Here is a 24088-nt window from a genome sequence, read left to right as displayed (position 1 = left end):
GACAAAAGACAGTGGGTACAAGGTGTAGGAGCACAGAGCAGACAAGACAACGTGAATATTTAATAAAATCCGTCCAAAAATGATCTTAGGACATATATATATATATATATATTCACTCCACCCATTCTTTTTTGCACTATTTCAACTCAGGGTTGCATCAGCCACTTTATGCATAATGTCATGTTTCCCTTTTTAGTCTACTTTGTATACACTAGAGATCGAGACCAGTATTTCCGTTTTTTACTGGTATCAGTATCGGCTGATATGCAGGTTCGTTTGTCGGGGTTCAGTAACAGCTCCAAATATCGGTATCGGCCCTAATAAAAAGTCCATATCAGCCGATCTCTAGTATAAACAGGATACATTTTTAGATTTTTGCACATTTTGTTTTATTTGGTTGCTGCCCTGTAGGTCCTTAAGGAATGTAATTTTAATCCTGTGTTGTGTTGCACATGTCAGAATTGACAAGAAAGTTGACTTGACTTAAAAGACGGGAAAAATGCACACGTGCAAATATAATATTGTCCATATTATAATGATATTATAATGGCTCTTCTGGTTCGATGCTAAACTGCATTTCATTCCTGTGTACCTGTACACGTGTATTAACAATAAAGTTTAATCTGTTCTAATCTAGTTGTTGACTTTAAGTACTGACACCAGAACACCACAGTTTGAAGCTTTTTCCAGACTCGATCTTTTCAAAAATCACAGCCACTTGTAAAATAATTGATGTCATCTACAGTAAAAGAACATTTCTTCATAAACACATAAACCAGAGTCCACATTTAATCGTGAAAAATAAAACAAAAACCTTCACATTCCAACAGATATTCAGTGCCAACTCACACACAGGCTTTAACTTGTGAATTTGATGTATTACAAGGAAACAAACAAACAAGAGGGCCGGGGGGGGAGGGGGTTAACGAACAGGCACCAGAAATCAGCTGCTAATTGCTGAAACTGTTCCAGATGATCTGCACGGCACCGGAGCTGATACCAGAGGCAGAAAAGAAAATGTCAACCTGTTTGTTATTTTATTTTGGTCGCTGGATCCTTGATCCCCTCGGCCACGCGGGGAACGAGCCTTTTTATTTAGAGCCAACTAAAGGGAGAAGTTAAATGTGGCAAAACGCAACAATAAGAAGAATTTAGTGAAGGTTTTTCTCTTTAATTATTTGCGCGCATGTTAAAGTCAAAAATGAAAGCGCGTGACATTCAAACACAGGCTAATAGGCGGAAAAGGTCTGTGAAGTTATCTGGTTTAATCTTGTGTATCAGTGATGGAAAAGCGGCGTCCTCACAGCCGTCGGGCCATCGCGAGCTATCAATCACCGACTGAGGCGCTATGAAACCCTATGGGAAGCATTCTTTACTCCACGCTCATCAGAGAAGCTCCTCTCCGTTAACTCAGTCAATGATGGGTTTTAGAAAAAAGCCATTTCCCCCACACTGGTAAACCCCCGCGCCTCGCCTCGGCAAACTGTGGGAGTGATGGATGTCGTTTTCTGACGCCTTTAGCAAGACCCAACGCTCGGCTCTCTCCTTCATCTTCCTATTTTTCTAAATTCTGACGGTAACTCAGTGTTTCATGTATAGTCACAACATTTTCTAGTGGTTTAGAGAGGAATTAATGCAATAGATTGACAAAGGATGGAATATTTTACTGTGATGATGAGTAAATATTGTAGAATAATCCCACACTGGTAGTAAAACAGGTTAGCATCGGCCCGTGTTAGCACTGACTGCTGATGTGGAAACCTGTGGACATTTACAGCTGGGAGATAAAAAAGAAAAAAGAAAAGATGAAATGAAGAAACAGGAACAATTACGGTTTCGTGATGAGGAAAAAAAACGCTGCCCCCAGACTACAACTATTACGGTAGCTGGTCATGCTGCTACTGACGTTAGAGATACAGCAGTTTAAATATGTTTAAATATGAATACATATATGAAAATAAATGAAACCGTTATTGTCCCTGTTTCTTCATCTTGATAACATTTAATTATTTTTTTATGTTATTTTATCTGCTGCTGTAAATGTGCCTGGATTTAATTCCAGAAATCTGGTCATGTTACGGTGAAAAAAAAAATAAAAAATGCAAACAGAATGTAGTGACAGATTGTCATTGTTGCTTTAAAAAGTAACTTACTTTACTGATTACTTGATATTAAAAGTTGCTTTATTAGTTACATTCATCACATCTTTTTACTCAGGAAAAATGGGAAACATAGTAACAGAGCGCAACTTGGCTAAATACCTTTAATCTCATTACTGGTTTGGAAATAATAACGCACTACCAGCATCACTGGTCATGTGATCAAAAACAGGCCGTCAAACGTTTGTTTCATCTCACCCGCAGAGCAGGAAAGTTTGCAACAAAGTTACTCTTCTTATTCTCACTGTTTGGCAGCTTTCCTGACTCTAAAACGATCTACTGCGGAGGCCCCACACCGAGCTCCTCCAGATGAGTCAAAACTGACATTTACCAACGCTTCTGAACAGCATTCGGCTCAGATGAGCCTTCGCACGTTGCCATTTAGTCGATAAAATATCAAGATTTGGAATCGCACTGCGCCGTTTTTTTAAAAAACATTTTTTATAAAAGCTGGTTCAGCATGTGATCCGGTTATGAAAGCTGACATTTTACTGATTAAGTGCAGTCAAGTGTGTTTAGGAGAGGAGTGGAGGTGGATCATATTTTTTGCTGATGAGCAAAGAAATTTCAAAGCAAAAGAGGACGACGCTGTGGAAACTGAAGACGGCCGAGTGAGGAGAGTTTCAAATATCAGGGCGTAACTGGTGGATACAGTAGGTCTGTCTCTGAAGAGGGCATGAGAAGCTGAGTCACTGTGACAGGACTCGTGTTGCTGCTGATAAGAGGACGGAGGCGCGCTAGTGACTCACCGGCTGCTTGGTCTGGCCTTTCTGTGGTTTGCTGTAGGGGCTGTATTTAGGCTTGGCTGGTTTACCTGCTGCTCGGTCTTTATGACGCCGGCTGCTGATGTGCTGAAAATGAGAAAAAAAAAAAAAAAACAAGCTTCAAATGAGGCGAAAGGCGCGATGATGTTAGTTTCAGTGAGTCACCTCATGCATGCATGAACCGCTTAACGATGCAACGCTCAAAATGTTCATTTCACACCTGTGAAGAGAGAAGGAAGGAAGGAAGTTAAAGGCTCTGTCCAGCGTCAGCACGCCGGCACGTGGGAGGCAACGAGAGGGTCGTCCGATACTTCAAACTTTATAATGGCTAGCTGTGTAACCATGGCAACAGAGGAGAGGGGGGAAAACAACGTGGGGGCTATTCTTGCAGGTGGACGTGGATGTACACCAGCTAAATCTGATTCTTAACGGCTTATCTTAGACGTCTGTCCTCCTGGGGGAACATTTGCATAAATAATATAAATTATCATTAGCTAAAATATCTGCATGTAAATGTTTGTATATCTCATGTAAATTGGACTGTAGATTTTTTGTAATTTTTTACTACCTCATCGTTATTATTATTTTATTTTAGATTATTTCATTAATTTTTTATATTTATTCTTATGTCTACTCATATTCATAGTATATGTTCTTCCTTAATTCCCTTAATTTCCCTGTGGGAATCAATAAAAATGGTCTTGAATCTTGAATTAATTGCAACTTAACTATGCAAATCATGCTTCAGAAAATCCCAAGAATATCAAACCTTTGAGATATTTTGTCGGATAAACGAGTTGGTCAAGGGGCAGGTTTGCTCAGACGGTGGCACTAAAGGACTTTTTAGATTCAGGCACTAGAACGCCAGTATGAATAGAGTTTGATGTGTTTCCACCTCTCTTCCGACACATTTTTCAATCAGCTTGTGTACCTGCTCTTCACGTCAACATTTTCATTCCTGTTTGCCTAGATTACCTTTTCTTTTCTTTTTTTTTTTTTTGTCAGGTCCACTTTATTTGTGTCTTTCTTCAATAAACTGCCTTCAAAATAATACTGCGTCTGAGTCCTGATCCCTGCTGTCTCGACTACTGACTGAAATTCTCTGAAAAGCAAAAGGGACCAATATTCTTTACAATTAGATCAACAGACTGTGACAGTTTTCACAGCGTGTCGCACACATTTGCAAAATTCAGACTTGTCATAAAATGCACACACAAAAAGACAGTTTAGGAACAACAGAGGCTTTTCTTCTCAGCCCTTAGGACCCAAACTTTATGCATATATATTTAGCCTCTATACATATTATTGTAGCGTGGTGAAAGTTATGTGATTTGACCCTCAGCCTGACCCGTAGTTTGTTAAAGCAGGAAGTGTGAAAGCAATTGGTCGAGGGGGTTCCTGGCCTGAAAAACGTTGAAGACTCTTCTTTTAGAGGTTTTGGTCACTATTTGTCACCGTGTTGTCACCCCTGCAATAATAGTTACATTCACTTGCATAAATTACATGAATTAATTTGCATTAATCGCACCATATCTATGGAAATCGTGCGATTAATCGCAATGAAATCTTTTAGTTTCTTTTTATTTCATTTATTTTGCACAGTCAACAAAAACAAATGCATATAGAATTGAAAAAGGAAAATAGACAGTACATCCAATAACTAACTTAAATTACTGGTAATGTAACCACCCAACAGACGAATGTGCACATGCTTTTGTGTGTTCTGTGAAAACAGTGACGATTAATTGATTGTGTGTGTAGAGATTCACATACAGACTCATGTCCAGTTTCATAAACACAAATACTTGTAATGCCCACCTCTTACCTCTGCCTCAGACTAGAAACAACTTCAAACGTTTCTTGAGGGTGAACAGAAAATAAAAGAACAGATACCTTCAAAACTACACCTCTTTCCATCAATGTGAAAACTATGACAGCTTTCATCGTGATTGGAGCCACCCACGGTGAAAAACTTCTAGCTCTGCCAGGTGGAGACAAGAGAGCTTTTACTAGAACACATTATGTTGTTGTGTTAAAAACCCACTGAGAAACTTTTGTGTCTTTCTGTAAGATCAAACCAAGTGGTTCTGAATAAACAAATAAAAGACAAGAATCCAAACTGACATGTACAGAAATACTCTCCAACCTCAAGAAGCCAGTAAATAATTCAGAGTGGGTGCACGTTAACATGAACTAAAGGCAGCTTTCTGGCTGTGTTCTACGTTTCACAAGTCCTCTCAGCGGATTTAACAATCGCACTTTTTCTTCTGGTTTCTAGCTGTAGCTGAGATTTGTCACGCTGGATTCCTTTCACAAAGGCTCGCCGCTGTTCAGAGGCACTAAAGTGAAAGTCCTTGCATGAAATATTCACACAGAGCCTGTCTGTTTTCAGGGAGGAATCTGAAGGTTAGTGCGGACAAAACGGAGGGAAGGCTTTTCAGGTACCGTAGATGCCACCCATGACGCTGCGATCAGCAGCTACAGGAGAAGAAGGCGTGGAGGGACCCTCAGCAGCAGAGACTTCAACCGAATCTGAGGGATTTTCCATTGTAACCTGACAGAACCTCGTCTTAACAAGAAAATCTTTCTCTTCAGATTTCCTCAGGAGTGCACGACAGAGACAAAAAAAAAAAAAAAGTGTGCTGCACGACGAGATGAAAGAAAAATTAATTACCAACCGTCGTGCATCTTCATATCCATCAGGACATAAAATCCCACGCTAAAGTCAACGAGTAAAAACTTTTTAGCAAGCAAACGGTGCGTTCTGTTAATGCGGAGCTTTAACGTGTCATCAATCTAATTCCCGTGAAAGCTCGGAGAGAAGCTAATTTTTGAGCGGCGGCTTAATGTGGTTCACACAATCCATCCTCGCTTCAAAGATGTGGTGGGAGGCGAGCGAGAAATGTGATTTAACCGCAGCTGCAGGTGAACTCAGCTTCCGCAATAATCAGATTATTACAGCGCGTGTAACTGTTTTTCTTCCCTAACCTGATTTCTCTAAGTAACCCCGGCGTGCTTGTAAAAAACAGAAATACTGAATGCATTTTATTTTTTGCCCGGTTATGTCAATAAAATTCACTCAGATTTATACACCGATTAAATCAAACATCATGTTGGCTAACGAGCAGGTAGCTAGCGGAGCAGTCTTATTATAGGTTGGATGCTGGGTCAAAAACAAAAGGCAACACCTCACAAGATGTGGATAAAAGGTTTATTGGGTCTTATTTTTTTATATGATTTATCAGAATAAAACTTTATTTTTTGGAAACTCTGTTGTCTCAACTTTATCCTCATCAATCCGTCTTTATTTATAAAGCACTTTAAATACAGCACGGATGGTCAAAGTGCTGTACACAGACATGAGAAAAGATAAAAAGCAAGATGGCAGCTAAGACAAAGACAAAAAATGTCTTTGTCTTCGAGACGACCAACAATCTACAGACTCGAGGGAGCGCACGGCTGGAGCAGGTCGGACAGATGCTGTGGTGCGAGGACACGAACACATTTAAAAACCAAATAATATAATTTCAAAATGTATCCGTAAACAAAGCGGGAGCCTGTTGTTCAGTTTTGAGACACAAACATGGACTGAAATCTCAAAATGATGCAGAGAATTGAATGGTTTCTCTATGGGTCAGTTGGGGAAAAAAAAGCCACGGATTAAGATTTTAATGATCCACAAGAGAAATTTCTTGGTCACAGTAGCTTATTTGTTAGAAAAAGGTGAGCTGCTGTACTCTTGGATAGAACTTCAGTTTGCTGGAGACCAGGTTCCTCTGTCCCTCTGGTGTTTGGTGCAGTGGATGGGATGGAAATGTCTCCTACTCCCCACCAATCACATGTCCAGCCTTTTGGATCAATTTGTTGATGCTACTGATGTCTTCTTTGCTGCTACTACTCCCCCAACAACCCACAGCAAAGTACAGGGTGTCAAATTTGCGATCGATGTCCAGTCTTACCCCACAGGTTGGCTGCTGTCTTGGTCAAATGTTGATTTAAATGGCTGAGATCAGCATGGACGTAGGAGGCATCACTTGGCCCAAACAACAGGAGGTCAGTCTTTTTATCATTTAAGTGCAGGAAATTTATGGCCAACCTTAAAGTATTGTGGTGGTTGGGTTTTGCAGAGGAATCATCTGCTCGGTTAAGTGGCACGTGCATTTACTGTGCATCAACTCTGTCTTTTTGATGGGATAGATGTTCTTTAGTTTTCACTGTGGTAAACCACACACACGTTTGAATGGGCCTCCACTTCAAGAGCCTGGGATCGGCCTCGGTTCAGGTTCTCGTAACTTAAGACTGACGTCTCCTCTTGAACAGCAAATATTTTGAGTAGATAAGTGAACCACGATGGAGGTGTGTTAGAGTGCATAAGTGAAAATATCAACGGTTAGGGGTGATTCTAGGTCCAGAGCTTCAGGGGTCCTAACCCTAAGAGACAACATCATTCTATCCTTTGTCTCTCCTTTTGGACTGAACTAGACTCTCAATCACCTCCTTCCCAATGGACATCACAGCTCGGCGCTGGACTCTGCATGGGCCCATTTGTCCTTCTCAGCCATGTTTAGCTCACAGGTAGTATTAGTCTTACACCTTAGTTGGAACATCAACACATATTCCTACCCAAAACTTAACAACAGCACAACAAGCAGCTCCAGTCTAAACGGTGGACAGCCTGCACTATTAGTTTGCCAGAGAGATAAAAAAAAAACAAAAAAACAATAACAACAACAGTAAAAGTTGCTAATGGCTGTAATGTGTTGGTGCTGAGTGATGAAGTAAATAGTTCTTTGTTTGGTAACTTACAGGAGATGGTTACAGCCAAACATGTGCGCACTTCGTGTGAAGGGAAGGGGGAGGTGGATCATACCACTGCAATGTAAGGGGGAGGTGGGTGGGTTCTGCATTTCCTCGTAAAAATATTGTTTTAAACCACTTACTTTCCGCTTTTGCACAGATTTTTTTGTGTCATTTTATCAAAGACAGACGTTTTTTCGTTGTTGTTGTTTTTTCCAACTCTTATTTTATTATTATTCAATTCAGGGGAGCTTGGACATTGTTTTAAGCGCCCCTAAAAATGGGCTAGACGCGCCTATGGCTACAGCACAATTAAAAAATAAAAGTATGTCATTACTATCAGCAGAATGCACTTTTAATAATTCATTACATGTCAGTCTGTATCTTTTTATATTTGTACTGCTGGATGATCATCATTAATATTATTATTGTTAATGATGCGTCAACATGGAAGCAGCTTTTAAATAATGTAGACTGAGACAGAGGCAGTGCCGTAAAAAACATCTCTCAGAAATGCAGCTGATCAGTAACGTTCCAGTTAGACCTGCCCTGTGAGCATTAAAGCTAGGAACTATTTTACATTTTCCAGTTTATCAGTGAGTGTTTGTCCCTCTCACCTGTTTTAGCTGAGTCTCCGAGTTGACATGCACATCACACGTCTCACAGTAAAACGTTTTGTTCTGCAGGCCCGTCGACGATTTGGAGGTCGTGGCCAGTTTGCTTTTGACTCCCGCTCGGGGGAAAGACTTGATGGAGCCCACGCCGCTCCTGGCCTCTAGCATCGTCTTGTGCTTCGTACCTGCGGGGTCAAAACGGGGGGGCGGTTAGGGTCGGAGCGTGAACTCTGTGACATCTGAGGCATGCTCATTTTTATTTTTATTTTTTTTTGCGATCTGAGGAAAATGGGGGTCACTGCGAGAAGGTCAGCTTGTAAATTCTCCTAAAACTGTGCTGATCAAAGAGAGTAAGGAACCCTGTTAAACTCGCCGGCTACATGTTTGACCTTTGAGTTGTGTTTGACATGAAATAAATCCATCACTGACCTTTGTAACTCAAATAAATGTGGAGTGGACACATTTCTGTATTTAGCTCGAAAAAATACATATTTATAAGATACAATTCCACCGTTTTTAGTGAAAAACATGACAAAAAAAACCCACAAAATAAATTCTCGAGGGTGGAAGCAGTGACTCCAGACGGGTTTAATAATAAGCCACTTCTCACACTGCAGGTTTGCACGGTGGCACATATCTTCACTGCACTCAGTGTACTTTCAGATAACACATACTGTGCTGCAGGGATCACATCTATCAGCCATGCGGGAACTAATTCTGTTCACATCTAAAACAGAACTGTTCCTGAAATCTGATACATTTCAAAGTTTTTCTTTTTTAATAAACTTTTTTTTACGATCCGCCCACCGGTTTCGGAGCCAGTTCTTATACTGAATAATATTTCGCCCAGCACACATGGATCAGTTGAGTAATACCCAACGGGCCTTAAGAACGAGTTCCAAGTCTCTGCAAAGCTGTCACTGTCAATTGGACTCAAGCGCCGAACCTAAAGACCCCGACTTATGGCTTTTATTGAAAACAAATGAAATATTTTAGCGATTACAGCAGCTAAGAAAGATAGCGCTGTTTATAAGAATAGGCTGGGAGGAAGCAAAACTTGAAACATTTCTGCGGGTGTTTTTTCTTTTTTCTGTTGGTGTCACTTGTGGTGCAGTTGAGCACAGTTGATCCCATAGTTGGTTCTCCATCTTCCTCACACAGGACACTGACCTGCACGTTTGACCGTGAATCATAGACTGTATAAAAAGTGGACGCCATGACTGGTCCTTAAAAGTGAAGCCAAAGATTGTAGAGCTCCTCATGAGCTGTCCTCTGATCTCTTATAGTTTCTTTTCTATTACTAAGCACTGTGCCTCCCTCTTCTCCTCCTCCTCCATCTCCTTGTGAAATAAATCAGACCTGTGGAGCTCCATCAGCTACATCTGTTGTCTTGGTCTCATCAACCTGCCCCAGTTTTCACGGCCTCCTGCAGTTGTCCATGATTCCTCTTACACTCTCTGACTGACATAACATCATCAGTTACATCTTGTATTATCAGATTCTACCCTCACACTTAGGGGCCCCTGGTAGTCACATGGCTCCATTATAATAAACAGGGAGATTTACAAGAATTTTATGCATCGACCTACAATGACAAAATGGTTGAATCGGATCAAATACAGTAAAAATGTCAAATATCATTAGTTTTCTCTTAGAAATGAAATGCTATTATTACAGGTTTTGCACTGGAAAAGCAGCCAGATTAAAAAATATAGTTATAAATGAAGTCTATGGGGGCATTTCTGTCCACAAGGGAGTATCTGACACTACATAAAAAATACTAATGCAATCACATTGTCATTGACTCTAATTACCACCAAAGTCCCATATACCTACTGTTTATTTTATGGAAAATAATTCAGTTTTTGTCTTTTTTTTTTGGAAAAAATGAAACATTTAAAACATATTTCAGTGAGTTGAGCAGGAGGACAGCTCTGGGGACGAAGCCTCCTCCTCTGAGTCCTACATCCTTGGTAGCAAAGACAACGTCCTGAGGGAAGTCCTGAAGGATCCTGCTGGCTTTCCTTACAGTCTACTGCTCACAGAGTGTGGAGAGGGATCTTTGGAGCAGATCTTCACCTACCCACAAGCAGCCGGTTTCTATTTTGAAGTGAGAAGGAATGGAATGTGAAGGAGAAGGTGGTAATGCTCTCCAGGTCCACTACAGTTTTTCACAGAATAAAAGTGATATTTCTGAAATTTCAATGAAGTGCAGTCGGGTTTAGTCTATGTTTGCATTTAAAGATGTTCTAGTTCTAGTGTTTTTTCCACAGTTCTCTTAAATTCTCGTCACTTTGAGGAAGACGGACTTCAAATGAAGTGGTCACATGAGCCCCTGCATGCCCCTACTTTTACTTATACTTGTACTTTTATTTATTTTTTTTATGATATTTAGATTTTGCCGCATTTCTAAAGGAAGTAGAAACGCAGCATATGAAGGAGTAGTAGAACGTTGAGGATGTTTTTGCTCATACCGAAGGATTTCAGCATCTGCAGGAAATACTGATGTCTGTGCTGGCATTTTTTAAGAATCTCACAGTGGGATAGACTCCAGTCCCGCCACGCTTTACAGAATAAGTGGTAATAAATAAATGATGGATGTTATTTTTTTGAGTTTGTCTGAGTGTTTTTAAATCCTAATACTTCTTTGTTCCCTCGTTCCAAACCTTCAGCAACATGCTCATTTCAATAAATTATGCTCTGAGCCAAGAGCAGCTCGACCTTGATGTGCATAAAGCTTCGACCAAAAACTAAGTATGACTCAGTGCTCTGTCACATCCCTCCACTCTGTGTGATGTGTTATTGGTGATTTCTCTGACAGGCAGACTTCAGAAATGCAATCTGTGTTTTTTTATTTTTAAAAAGGAAGGATGCCTCACTGTACCTGATCAAAGTTTCATAAATGGTTTCTCTGGAAACCACCTACAAATACAGAATAAATGAGAAATTGTGTTTTTTTTTCAGGCCTGGAAATGATTTTTTTCCTGCCGTCAGTTTAACTCAAGTTGGAGAGAGCCGGCAGTTAACGGCCTTCTGAATAAAAAAGTGCATTTGTCATATAAATTTCCCAACAAGGAATTGAAATAATAATCCCGCCTAATTAGTGTGTACTGAGGAAACCACATGTAGAAACTCAGCAGGCAGAGCCTCCCATTGTGCAACTCTTTAAAGGTCCCAGATTATACATTTTTTCAACAATTTCATATGGGTGTCAGAGATCCAACATCATTGTTTTCAAAGTGTGTTACCCTGAATTCAGTCTCGGTCCTGAATTTCAGCCAGTCAAAAAAAGCGGCTGTAGTGAGCTCCACTGAGAACAGGCTGCTTCTGTGTCTGTACCTTTAAATGCTAATGAGCTGTGTCTGACCACGCCCACTCCACGCCCCTCTCAGGGACGGGAGGTGGCTTTCGCTGGCTAGTGATGTTCGATACCACAGACTTCCTTTCTGATACTAATACTAAGTACAATTCAAGCTGATATCGGCGATACCGATCCTGTACTTTGTGTGAATGTACCCTAATGTGTCTGGTAAAAAAGTATTGTGTTTCCAGTCATAGCTTCATAAAGAATCAGACATCAGAGTAATTTATTTATTTATTTACTTTAAACCCTGAAAATGTGGTTTCAAACACTAGTGAGTGTTAAAATAAGTGTTAAAATAGTTAATTATTGTTTAACTACTTAATCCTGACCCTGTTCTCTCCTCTTCTGTCCTCCTCATCATAAACGCCTCATACTCAGTGTTGTGGTTTAACCTGAGGTGTTTCACATGGTTTGTTGTGTTGCCACAACTCAATAGTTTAGTTACTTGTGAATGTTTGCGTAATATGGGGCCTCTAAGCGTCTCACCGCTGTTGTGCGCCTCGAGCTGCGACGCCGAGTTGACCGCCACTTTGCAGAGCGAGCAGTAGAGCAGACGTCGGGCCTTCTCCTCCTCCGTTTCCGGATCCGTCTCGGTGTCGGCTTCGGCCTCGGGCTCCGGGTCGGGTTCTGAGGGCGGGTCCAGCGTCGCCGGGCCTTCGTCTCCCCCCGCCGCCGGGGCAGTTGCCGGGGCAGTCTCTGGGGCCGCCTGGGCCGCCGTGGCGCCCGAGACTACCGGCGAGGCCACAGGTGCGCAGGGCGTCGGCGTGGTCTGAGCCGCCAAGGTTGCCATCGGTTGCGCCAGCCTGAGAGCAGGGGAGAGCGGTGGAGGCGCCGTTCCAGGGACGCCATCTGTACACAGAAATACATGATTGGTTTTGAATCCTCCATCCATCATTTAGAGACAAAAACATGTTTTATTCATGAGGTGTTCACCCAACAGGTGGCTGAGCATCCTCTGATTCCGACATTAGATGACCATTTTATTTATTTGCTTCATTCAAGAACACACCATTAAAGATATGAAAGGCGAGATGTTGTGGATAAACAAGGTAGCGAAGACTCTGGAAAAGCGAAAAAGCCCAGTTTGACCGCGACCACATGCAGCATCACCCTCCACTAACGCCCGCAGAGTTCAAATCTCCACAAATATCACAAGTCGTTCGCTGGAACAAGCAGCACCTTTCTGAAAATAAAACCCACCAATAAACGGCTTTTCCCAGCACGAACAGACTCAGTGCTGCCAAACACGGTCGAGGATTTGAACCAGTAAATGCAGCTGAAGAGATTTGGACCCGGTGAACGTTTGTAAGGATTCAGACTAAAAAACAAAAGATCAGCTCAGATAAATCTTCAGCTTCTTAGAGTTTTAGGTTTAAGGGGATCGTTAAGATCAACAGAAACTTAAAAAGAACTGGATCAATCCTTTAATCCACACACAGGTTCGTACCAAATAAACTCAAGTAAGAAATGGATACGCAAAATAAACCATTTATATTAGTCCGCAGCAGGTTTAACTCCGTTGAAATGTTGGTCAATGACCATTTTTCCTGTGACTAAGACGTTGATGATAGAAACTATGATGAAATGTTGACAAGATGAAACAGGACTAGAATGTTATTTGGTATGATAAGATGTTAATTGACATTTAAAATATCTCATCATTTAAATGTATGAGGCTCTATTTATGTAGCCTCCATCAGTCAGTAAAACAACTACGAACTTATTAAGCTTCATTAAGTTATTTCCTTCTGATGACTTTTTACTGACACATATTTGGTGTTATTTATTACTCATACTACCTCTACAATAACATGTAAATATACACTATCGTTTAAACATTTTAGAACAGCATCAGTGTCCTCTGGGCTTCATCCTACATTAAGATAATGACCCAAACCTTTAGTCCAAGCTCTACCAGAACTACCTCAGGATAAAAACAGGATGGAAAGCTTGAAAACATGGAGTGGACCATGGCCCAGTCTCTAGACTTTAAACCCATGGAGCTGGTTTGTGATGAACTGGACAGAAGAGTGAAAGCAAAGCTCCCTACAAACAAGAGACACACATTTCTGGGAACGTCTGCAACAAAACTGTGAAGAACTCTCTGGAAAATATTTGATTTCCATTTTAGAAAAGAAAGAACGTCACAGGTGTGTTCACATGTTAAATCAGACATAGATGGTTACTATGATGAGTCCAAAGTGTAGAGTATATTTTGGGTTATATATTGATTCAAAGCTTCAAACATTTCAAACATTCTGTTCCTTTGAAGCACAGGTGTCAAACATGTGGCCTGCAGGTAGAAAGTGTCCCACACGAGGGTTTAATCTGAATTTGTCCTTGGAAAAATACACTAAATAAAAGTAACTGCTATTTGTAGGGTGGGAAGAGTTGTGGACACAGTAACACAACACTGAGACCTAGAACTAAACAAAAATTGCAGTTTATTCTCTTAAGAAATTAGTTAATTAAATGTAAACATATACACATATAATGTACTTGTACTTGTTTTTGGAGTTGTTGTTATTTATAGGTTAATACGCTATTGTGCTACTGGTCCGACCTCCTTGAGATCAAACTGGACTGTATGTGGCCCATGAACTAAAATGAGTTTGACACCTCTGTTTTAAAGTGTCTCGTACTTTCATGTGTACCTTAAATAAACCCCAAGTAAAGTTTTCTGAATATGACTCTGAATCTAAATCCGAATACGTGTCTTCACAGTGAATAATCCAGCAGGTTGATATCCCACTCTAGAAAGGAATATGTAGAACTGCACAAGTGTCTCAATCATATATAAGCCTAATTAGATCGGTGAGAAAAAATTCAAGTAGCAGCTAAAATGAATGTTGTTAGTTGCAGTTGGACTAAATGTAACAGTAAAAAGTTAAAAATCAGGTATGGCAGAAAATTTAACTGGAGAGCAATGAGCCAAACGAGGAGCAGTCCAATTAGATTCAGCGCATCAGAGCTGACCTTCTAAACAAGAGACAAGTTTCCCTGATTAATATTCATGACGACAAAAAATGTTTGGAGTTCATGTACAGCTCAGCAGGCGAGTCAGACCTCTAATCCACCATTAGCATGAGGGATCGCATTAACGAGCACGGAGGGCCGGCGCTGTGCCCCCAAAGACACGTCTGAGGGTATTTTTAGGAGCGAAAGACAGCGGAGGATTGATACATTTGACTCGTAACACGGCGCCACGTGTCAGTGCGGGGAATACAGAGGACGGCCCGGCCGTTTCATTTTGTGTGAAAATGAAATTTTGTCCGTGGCGGCCGCACCAGATCGATGCCAACGCCTCCCGAGTTCCCCCCGCAACTCCACTGTCACGAAGTGAAGATCAGCCGGGGCCCGGTGGAGAGCGGATCAATAGTGAATTATGTCATGCTATTTCTGTGGGCCATTATGTACGGTTCTAGTTCGTCCCGGCGGAGGTGGCGGCGGTCGGCGCCACAGAGAGAGGCCTTGGAGTTTACTTTGTGGACAGGGTCACTGAGCTGGGAAATAAATCAGAGCGACAGACATGTTTCTGTCATTATGACCTGCGGTGCTGTAAGTACAGACACAGAGTAAGAAAATATGAGCCCGGATATAGCGAATACTGTCTGTTTTATGTTAGACTTCATAGTCATTCAGGTACAACAACAAGTGTGTGTGCACAGAACAGAATTTAGATGCAGAGACTCAGCAAATATTAAAATATGCAGCAGCAGCCGACTGGTTATGTATAAAAGTAGTGATTAAATGCAAATAGAGACATGTCACACTATAAAGTGCAACAGTAAAAAGAACCTGTGGAGCTGAGAGTGGTGCAAGAAATATCAATACGTGCACTCATCTGCCAAAACATTATGACCCCTCACAGGAGACGTGAATAACATTTAAACCATCTGCAGACTCAGTGATGATCCTCCTACAGAGGATACACGACTGTTCACGTTTAATCGTCTTGATGAGAGAAAAGTCATTAAACTACCGGATATGGAGTTGGTCACGGTACACACAGATCAACCACAACATTATGACCACTGTCTGGAGAAGTAAATAACATTTAAACCATCTTGTGACAATTTACTGTCCTGCTGGGAAACTTTTGGACCTGGCATTCATTCATTCATTTATTTCATTTATATGAATGTTCCTTAGACATGTAGCACCCACCTAGACCAGACCAGGTCCCCCCACCCCAAGAAATGACATTTCTTGTCACGACCCGTCGGCCATGAGCTGGCTACTTTGTATGTGTGTGTGAGTGAGTGTAGTTTTGGATTTTATTTTGTGCTTCCTTTTGTGTGCTTGGTGTGTTTTTGTTTTGGCTGTCCGTGTCTCACTCGCTCTCGGGGCTGCTGGTGGGCGTGGTTTGGGCAACTCCAGACGACACACCTGCTACTCATCTCACCTGCACTCTGGTTTCTCGTCACCAAATCAACTCCCCTATAAAAGACCAGTCCGACCTTCCAGTCCCCGCCGGATTGTCGCATCAGCTCACCTTCACACCCTCTGCTTGAAACTAGAGCCGTCTGCCAGCAAGCCCAGACCGAGACCCCTGGAGCTCCGATCCATGCGCTCGCCCAGACTCTTCAGCAACTCACGCCACGACTCATTTCTGTGTTTTCAAATAAAACTCACTGAAAAATCACTTTAACTCCTGGTCTGCGTTTGAGTCCTGTCACCAGTCCTGACACTACTTGGTGGAAGCCCGACACATACGCACACAAAAAAAACATGAAGAACAGCACAAGATGTTTACCTGGCCTCCAAATTCATTAGATCCCAAACTGATCAAGTATCTGTGGGATGATCCACAGAGACCTACACCATATTTTAAAGGTGGTCATAATGTTATACCTGATCGGTGTATATAACAGGGGATCTCAGCCACATATATATGGTGGTGGAGAGGGTCCGCTCCACTGTGGAGGCTTATTCCACTTACAGTCTGGATGAAAAACTTCAGCTAAACGCTTCAAATTCATGTAAATATATGCACCGGATGTTTTTTTTTTTTTTCCTCTTGTATTCCAGCGCTTGCCAGCATCCAATCCATTAACCTTCTGAAATGGGTTTCAGGCACATTTATACATGCAATACTCTCCCTCCTACAGTTGACTGACTCCAAGTGAGGAATTTGCGGCCCGATCATGAGACCGACCTCACCTTCCGAATGCAGATCTCTGTGGTAATGAAAAGGAGCAGCTTGTTGGTAAATGTGCAAAGAAAAAAAAAAGGATGTCCGTGCCGAATTGCAGTGAGGTGAAACTGTGGGGGTAACAAGAAAGAATAAAAGCCTTTTTTTCTTTTTTTTCTGGTTTGCTGCACAGCAAAGTGGATCCTAAATAATCGTGAATGAAGGTGTTGTAGAGTTGAAATTGAAATCTGCGGTTTATGCTGTTTTCTGGCCAATAAAGCGTTATGAAAAAGAAATGTACTTTGGAATAGTATTTGTCACAAACCACAGTAGCTCTGTGTTGACTTTTATCAGGCTGCTGGCCTGCCTTGTCTGAATCAGCAATGAAAATACAAATACAAGCCAAAAAAAAAAAACACAATGAAGCCCAACATGTTTTGTTTTTCTTAATCTTGTTCAAATACTATAAAGACTTTCCTCCACTTGGTCGGGTCCCTGATAGCAGCCGTCACACCACCACATCCTAGAGCCCTGCATCATAACTGTTCAAGGCCGAATATAAAGGTATAACTGAAGCCGGCTCTAGGTGTAGGTGATAAAATAAAAAGAAGCTGGAAACCTTTCCTCATACTCTGTCTTAAAAATGAAAACAAATAATAATAATAATTAAAAAAAAATTATTTGCTTTTAAAGAACTCAAAGATGCTTTACAGACACAAAATAAAAACAAAAGAACACATTGAATAAAACGTTAAAATAAGTATGAAGGGAAAAGTAAACAGTGCAAAGCAGTTAAATGTTTAAAGCAATCTTAAAAAGATGGGTTTTTAAAAGGGATTTAAAGGTGTTGGGACAAGGACCTAAAAAAATAATCAACAACAACCCCCCCATTGTTTCCATTGACTGTTTATACAGTGGAGAAACCCATCGTGACGTCACCCATTGGACTCTGAACCTCAAAAATGAAGCCCAAAGTGGGCGGAGCCCGCGGTCGCCATGTTGGATGAGCGTTACTGACGCTACGTAACACACGGATATTCCAAATACTCCCAACTCTCCGCTACCTGTTAGCTCAGGCTACTGCAGGTCACTCACTTAATTATGCAGAATATTAAACCTTAATTAAAAATAAATTAATGAGTTAGAAAAACAATTCACCCCCCATATAGTTGTCATGAATATTGAAATGAACTATTGTTGCTGTAAACATGTTTAATAATGCTGTAAATTTGGGCTTTTTAACATGGGGGTCAATGGGGATTTGCTCAGAATCCGCATACTTCATCACTCAGACCTGGAGGTTGCTGCCTGGTTGTCTCTCATTATTTGATTGACATGACCCTGTCCTGCATCATCTTTTTTAATTTGCACTAGCTAGAGGGTAGCTAAGCTAAGTTGGGGCACCAAACCATAACCTCACCTACGGTTGGAGCCGGCTCTGGATATAATGGACAGTGTGATCTGTCTAACATTTTTGCACCGACCTCAGATTCTCAATCTACAGACGAATCACCTCCACCGGATCTTTTCAGTCTGAAAGGTCAGCAGTTCTCCTCCAATCTCCCTCCAGATGTCTCACCTTATCACTAACCGCGCTTTCACACATAACTTGTACAGTTGTTCAGAGCAAATCCATTATTTCCAACAGAGACAGACCCACAATAGCCCACGCTGGACTTATTTTTCCACGACTAGAGTGTGCAGCAATAAATCAACAAAACACGGTGAAAACGTTCTGACCTCGGAAAAGAATGATTGAAAAGTTCATTTTTACATAACTGTTCCATCTGGTTCGGTTGGGAATGTTAACTATGTATGTCTTAATGCCCAAGTTTGCCTTTTCTTCTTTCTGCACACTGTTTCTACACCCTGCACACATTCTTGGGTGTGGTTTCTCTCTCTTTTGTTTTTTTTTTTCAGTCACATACCAAACATTTTGAAATACAGAGGCTTTTGTTTCCATATGCTTTTGCAGATTCGGTGCAACCTTTACTCACAATCAATAATTTCCTTTTGTGTTATTTCAAAGCTGCTAAAAAATAGTAGCAACAGGAGGGCTTTTTAAAAAATGGACTTTGTGGATTGGCTTTTGGTTTTTATTTATGCAAATACTTCTCCTAGTCTATGTGCATCAGTCATGTTTTAGGAGGTCAGGTCTTTTTAGTTTTTGCTCCATTTACCTCATTTTAAGTTGGGGCCTGATTTTGGAGCAACGCTTTCTGGGTTCCTGTTTTATATTTGGATATGATTGAAAGTTTTGCCATTTGATATTCGAATTTTTCTATTTACACTAATTCTCCTCACGCCTTTTCCTTGGTCCCAAACTGTTTGTCCTTATGGTGTTTCACTTTTGAATCCCTATAAGTGTAAAACCACAGCTGACGGTGACAATGTGGATTGACAGTTACACTGAAAGCTTCGGTTTAGACTCGACTACAGTTTCCACCTCAGCGCCAATCTGCCTGATAATCTTCTTGATATTTTGACTGAGAGCAGTGACTCACTGTTAAGCTTTTATCCAAAAAGCCTTTTTAGAAAGTCAATACTCAGTTTATGTGGAGCCCAACAGTTAGTTTGGCCTTGATATTTTTAAAGTATAAAGTGAAATGATCAGTGAAACCACGCTGATCAGTTGTAGCGTTTCTCTTTTCACTTTCTTTAGTGTTGCTGCTAGACGAGAAGCCCCACCAACTTCTGAAATTGGGTCTGGAATCTCTCTTTGTGCTCCAGAAAAGTTGTAGTTCACATTCTAGTCATATATGTCATCTAAGTGTCCTGGATTTGAATTAGTTTGCAACTAAATGGCTCTGATTGGCTGTAGGACTATGAAATTGCAAAGGAATCGTTTGTTTTTCGATTGAAACCATAGACTGTATAAAAATTGGATGTCATGACAGCTTCTCAATAGTGAAACCAAAGAGTATAGAGCGCCCCCTGGTGACTGGCTGCAGCATTGGTCATAAACCCTGCCCCCCTGCATGTTTACGGAAGCCCTAAGCGGCCATTCATTCATACATATTTCCTCCGTTTTCTCAAGATCTCGAGTTAATTATCTCGTTAATCTTGGGAAATGAGCTCCGTTTTCTCGAGGTCTCCAGAAACTTAATCGTTATCTAGCAAACATTAATAGCTCACCTTACAGCAGGCCAGGCCTGTTACATTAAACTATTATTATTGTTATTACTACATTAATGGTGTTGAGGGCATCCATCTGTCAGCATGGCAGGTCACGTATGACGGAACTCTCTCAAATTAAACATATCAAGACCTCGAGAAAACAAAACTTTGTTTTCCCGGGATAATAATAACTTCCTTATCTCGAGAAAACTGAGCTTGTTTTCCTGAGATAACGGGATAAATAACTCATTATCTGGAGAAAACAGAGGAAATTATATGAATCAATGCATGACCGCTTAGGGCTTCCGTACATGTTAGCGGGTGGGATTTGGGCCAAAACTAAAACACTGAAGCACAAGTCAATTAAATGTTTTTCATTTTATGTTGTTGATATCATGATGAGTGATAGTCAGAATTGTCGGTGTAGGAGCAAATGAGTGAAGTGTCTAAAGCAACATTTCTTTTTAACTGAGTCTAGAGGAAGGACTCGCCTGCATCCCCAGGTTGCTAACATCAGTTTGATAAATGGGACGCCCCCAAAAAACAAAATCCAAACGGTGAATCGTGTCAGCCGGTTATGTTGCTGCTGCAGTTCCTTTGTTCCATTCACAGTCCGCCTCGGCTCAGATCTCATGACCTTTTAGCAAGCGTGCCTGATTATTGCTGCCAGAATATGACTGCGCTGTGGCTGAATCGACCTCCACCTGTACGCCTCCTGTGTGTGTTTCTGCCTTTATGCGCAGCTGTTACATTCAGCACCATGACTGGAACATTTTTATTTCAAGTCCATGGGCTCGAGTTGAAAGAGAGAACATTGGCTTAAAGTTTTACCTGGGTGTATTATAGTGTGTTTTATTTGACTGAAAGCAGAAGAGACGACAAGCATAAAAAAATCTACCTGGTTCCTCTGGTTCTGCGTGTTCTCTTACCACCACCACCAGCATACTTTAGATTTAACAGGAGGAATAAGACATGACTTCACATTTAAATCACGAGGCCGTGTACATAAAGAGCCATTAGAAGTCATTACACCTTGTTCAACTGCAATTATCGGAGTGTAACTTTATCCATCCCGTCAAGTCCAGGCTATTACCACGAGAAGAGTAATTAATCAGCAAACTATTTATGATCCGGCTGACCTTGTCACTCCTAATGAGTGATGTTTACGCCACAAGCAGGGCAGCGGCGACCTCTCTGCAATTAACGGCCACCTACTCCCGGTGCGCTCCGTTCGCCGAGCATCAAAACAACCTGAAATCACAGTGATTAACTCGAACGGCCTCCGCGAGCTCGCCGAGCTGCCATCACACCTGCTACTCTGGGCAGCTTGTCAAAGACTCGGTGATCCGGGGCGCAAAAAAGGTTTGAGGCACAGATTCTTTGCCTCTGACGTTGTCGTCTTTTTTTTTCTTTTCTTTTGCTTTCATTGGGGTAGCCCCTCACTTTCTGTCCTTCATTTATCCACAGCCGCTTTTAAACAAAGACTTACTCGACACGGAGTCGGGGGATTTGAGCGAGAGTCAATAACTATCAGTCAGATCAGAGGACAGATGTGTTGATGTTGGAAAGCCAAACCAAACTATACCCCAAGATTTTGGCTACTTTGCTCTGCTACTTGATACTGTATAAGAAAATGTCAAGTTCACATTTTTAAGAGTTGAGCACATGATTTGTTTGGCACCCCTTCACACAGGGACAAGGTCTAATACACTGAAAACCCACTGACAGGAGAAAGTGAATAACTTGTGACAAGTCAATGTTCTGCTGGGAAACTTTTCTAGCATTCAGTCATTCATTGGTGTGGATGTTGACGTGTAGCACCCACCTAGACCGGACCAAACCAGGCCCCAGGTCATAGTAGTGACACTCCTTGATGTCATAAAAACATGAAAAACCTCTGGCCTGCAAATCCACTAGATCCCACACTGATCAAATATCTGTTGGATCATCCATAGAGGCCACTTCCCTCAACCCATAGGACCCAAATGCACCACAGGACACCCTCAGAAGGCCCATGTCCATTCTCTGATGAGTCACACAACTGTTTTGTAGTCCAACAACGGTCTCAGATAATGGTTGGTGCCAACTGGCAGCCATGTATACGTCAGTCTTTCTCGTAGCAGCTGTGACTACTGAGGTAGTAGCAAATGAGCATCTAAAATGGAAAAGCACTATATAAAACCGATGCATTATTAGGATAATGTTACGCCTGATCTGTGAATTTCTGTAATGGAGTGAATTTTGTCATCCCTGGTGTATGCTGCTGTAAATGTTTATTCTTTTGTAATAAAAGTTCAAAAGTTAAATGCCCCCCTGGACCTTTTTTTTTTTTAACTGTATAAAGGTCAGAAAATGGCCCGTAATCAAAGAGAAGAAGAAGAAAAAAGAGGAGATGTTTGAGTGGATGGTGAGCAGGAGGCAGAAGCGGGGGGTGAATTTTCGGCACTCGTTTGGCTCCTGAGAGACGTGGACGAGTAAAAAGCATAAAAAGCAGTGCAGACCAGTCACGGCTGCTGCAGCCGGTGCCTCCACATGTAACTGTATTTCTAGGGAGACGTGGAGCTACAACCTAGATCAACCGTTAAATCCCCTGAGTTTTGTTCAGATTTAGGAGAACAAGTGCAAAGTCAGAAAGATGAGGTCAGGATGATGCTTAATGTCTCATTTGTTATATATTTTATTGCTTCCTTGCAAGTCTGAGGCCAGGGCCGGAGCCAGGAGTCAATCATCATGCATTTTTTAGATCATTTCTGTTTACATTTTAAATAAAACATGAACAAAAATGCTAAGTGCATTTTTTTTTCTTTTTAAAATTTGCACAGAGGCTAGCAGTTTCCCCTTGCATTTGCTCGTAACGCTAAGCTCAGCTAAGAAACGCTGGTCTCTGCAGCTCTATACTTAATGCACAGACATTTTTGTGAAGTTCCACTTAAGGCATCAGCCATACCGCCGCTCATACATATTTAATCTCTGTACATGTAGCCTGTGATAAAAGCACAAAGAGTAATAATCAGCAGCGATGAACGTCTGCTGTCTACTTAATGTAGAGGCTCGTCGGTGAGCCCTTCCCATGTTAAGTCATGCATGTATTTGCCCTTGCATCAGATCGGGGTGAACCCATCTACCACGCTGTCATTAAAGAGCCATTTACTGTTAGAAGGGCAGGTGATTAAAGTGTACTTTGGCTAGCCTAGGACGCGCCGCACTCTGGGAAGCCTCCAGTAATCCATATCCCCAGTCAGTGTGACCTAACTGGCTCTGCAAGGCCCAGTTAAGAACTCAATCCCCTCTCATTAATGGAGGTAATGACTGTGATCAATCTAAAGTTGGTGCGGGCGAGTGTGGCAAGGCGAGGCCGCGAAGTCAGGAAGGGATGGGAAGTAAGAGAAGAGACGTAGAGGAGGGCCAGGTAAGGTAAAAACGTAATGCATCACTTAGTACGTGCATTATAACTGTATTACTGTCTTTGAACTGTAAGGAATTACATTACTTTTAAGTAACTTTCACCAAAAATAACTGGCTCATGGCTCAATACCTATGGTGATAGAAATACTGTAAATTTAGGTGCATTCATGTTGAAATCAATACGACTAGAAGCTACTACTGCATATTGTAACGGAACAGAAAGCTGCACCACGCTACATGTTTCCTTAAATTATTTGTGCTTTTCCGCGAGGTCCAGAGATTTTTTTGGTTTTGCACACTATAACTATAATGTCCTTCGTATCCTTCTCTCTGACGAACTGAAAATAATGAGCGTATGTCCATCTGGCGAATGTAGAGTCCAACTCTCATCTTCCCCCCAATCAGCTGTTCTCTAGCACTAGCAGGAAGTTAACGTTTACCCACATTTTTTTCAGGTGACATTTTTGTAAGGCATTAATTGTGATTGCATTCCCTTTGTAACGAATTGCTCCCAACACTGGGAACAAAAGGAGGAACGGTTACTGGAATAGTCAGCAAACTTTGAGGAAAATCGAGTAATCGTGAAAAGGTGAAAGGAGGGAGGGAGGGGGATGGGTGAGTAAAGGACGTGAGAAGGTGAGAGATAACATTAAAAGGAGAGTAATGGAGAACGGGGACACAATTAAAGAGGGAGAAACTGAGAGGGTGGGAGTGGAGGAGGCAACAAAGAGGGA

At 41.5% G+C, this 24088-nt stretch overlaps 1 protein-coding gene across 1 annotated transcript in view; it reads right to left on the bottom strand.

The window, feature by feature from the left end:
• znf385d (zinc finger protein 385D) overlaps positions 1 to 24088 on the bottom strand; it is a 96353-nt gene that overhangs the window by 1197 nt on the left and 71068 nt on the right. The window contains exons 5-7 of the mRNA XM_047599262.1: positions 12185 to 12547; positions 8338 to 8519; positions 2909 to 3010 (exon numbers count right to left, since the gene is read on the bottom strand). Of these exons, the coding sequence (XP_047455218.1) occupies positions 2909 to 3010; positions 8338 to 8519; positions 12185 to 12547 (647 nt within the window). The remainder of the gene's footprint in view (positions 1 to 2908; positions 3011 to 8337; positions 8520 to 12184; positions 12548 to 24088) is intronic.

Source organism: Mugil cephalus, chromosome 11, assembly GCF_022458985.1.
Source record: "Mugil cephalus isolate CIBA_MC_2020 chromosome 11, CIBA_Mcephalus_1.1, whole genome shotgun sequence".
Classification (NCBI taxonomy): Eukaryota; Metazoa; Chordata; class Actinopteri; order Mugiliformes; family Mugilidae; genus Mugil; species Mugil cephalus.
Note: the sequence above shows the minus strand (reverse complement) of the source record. Positions and strands in the feature narration are given on the sequence as shown.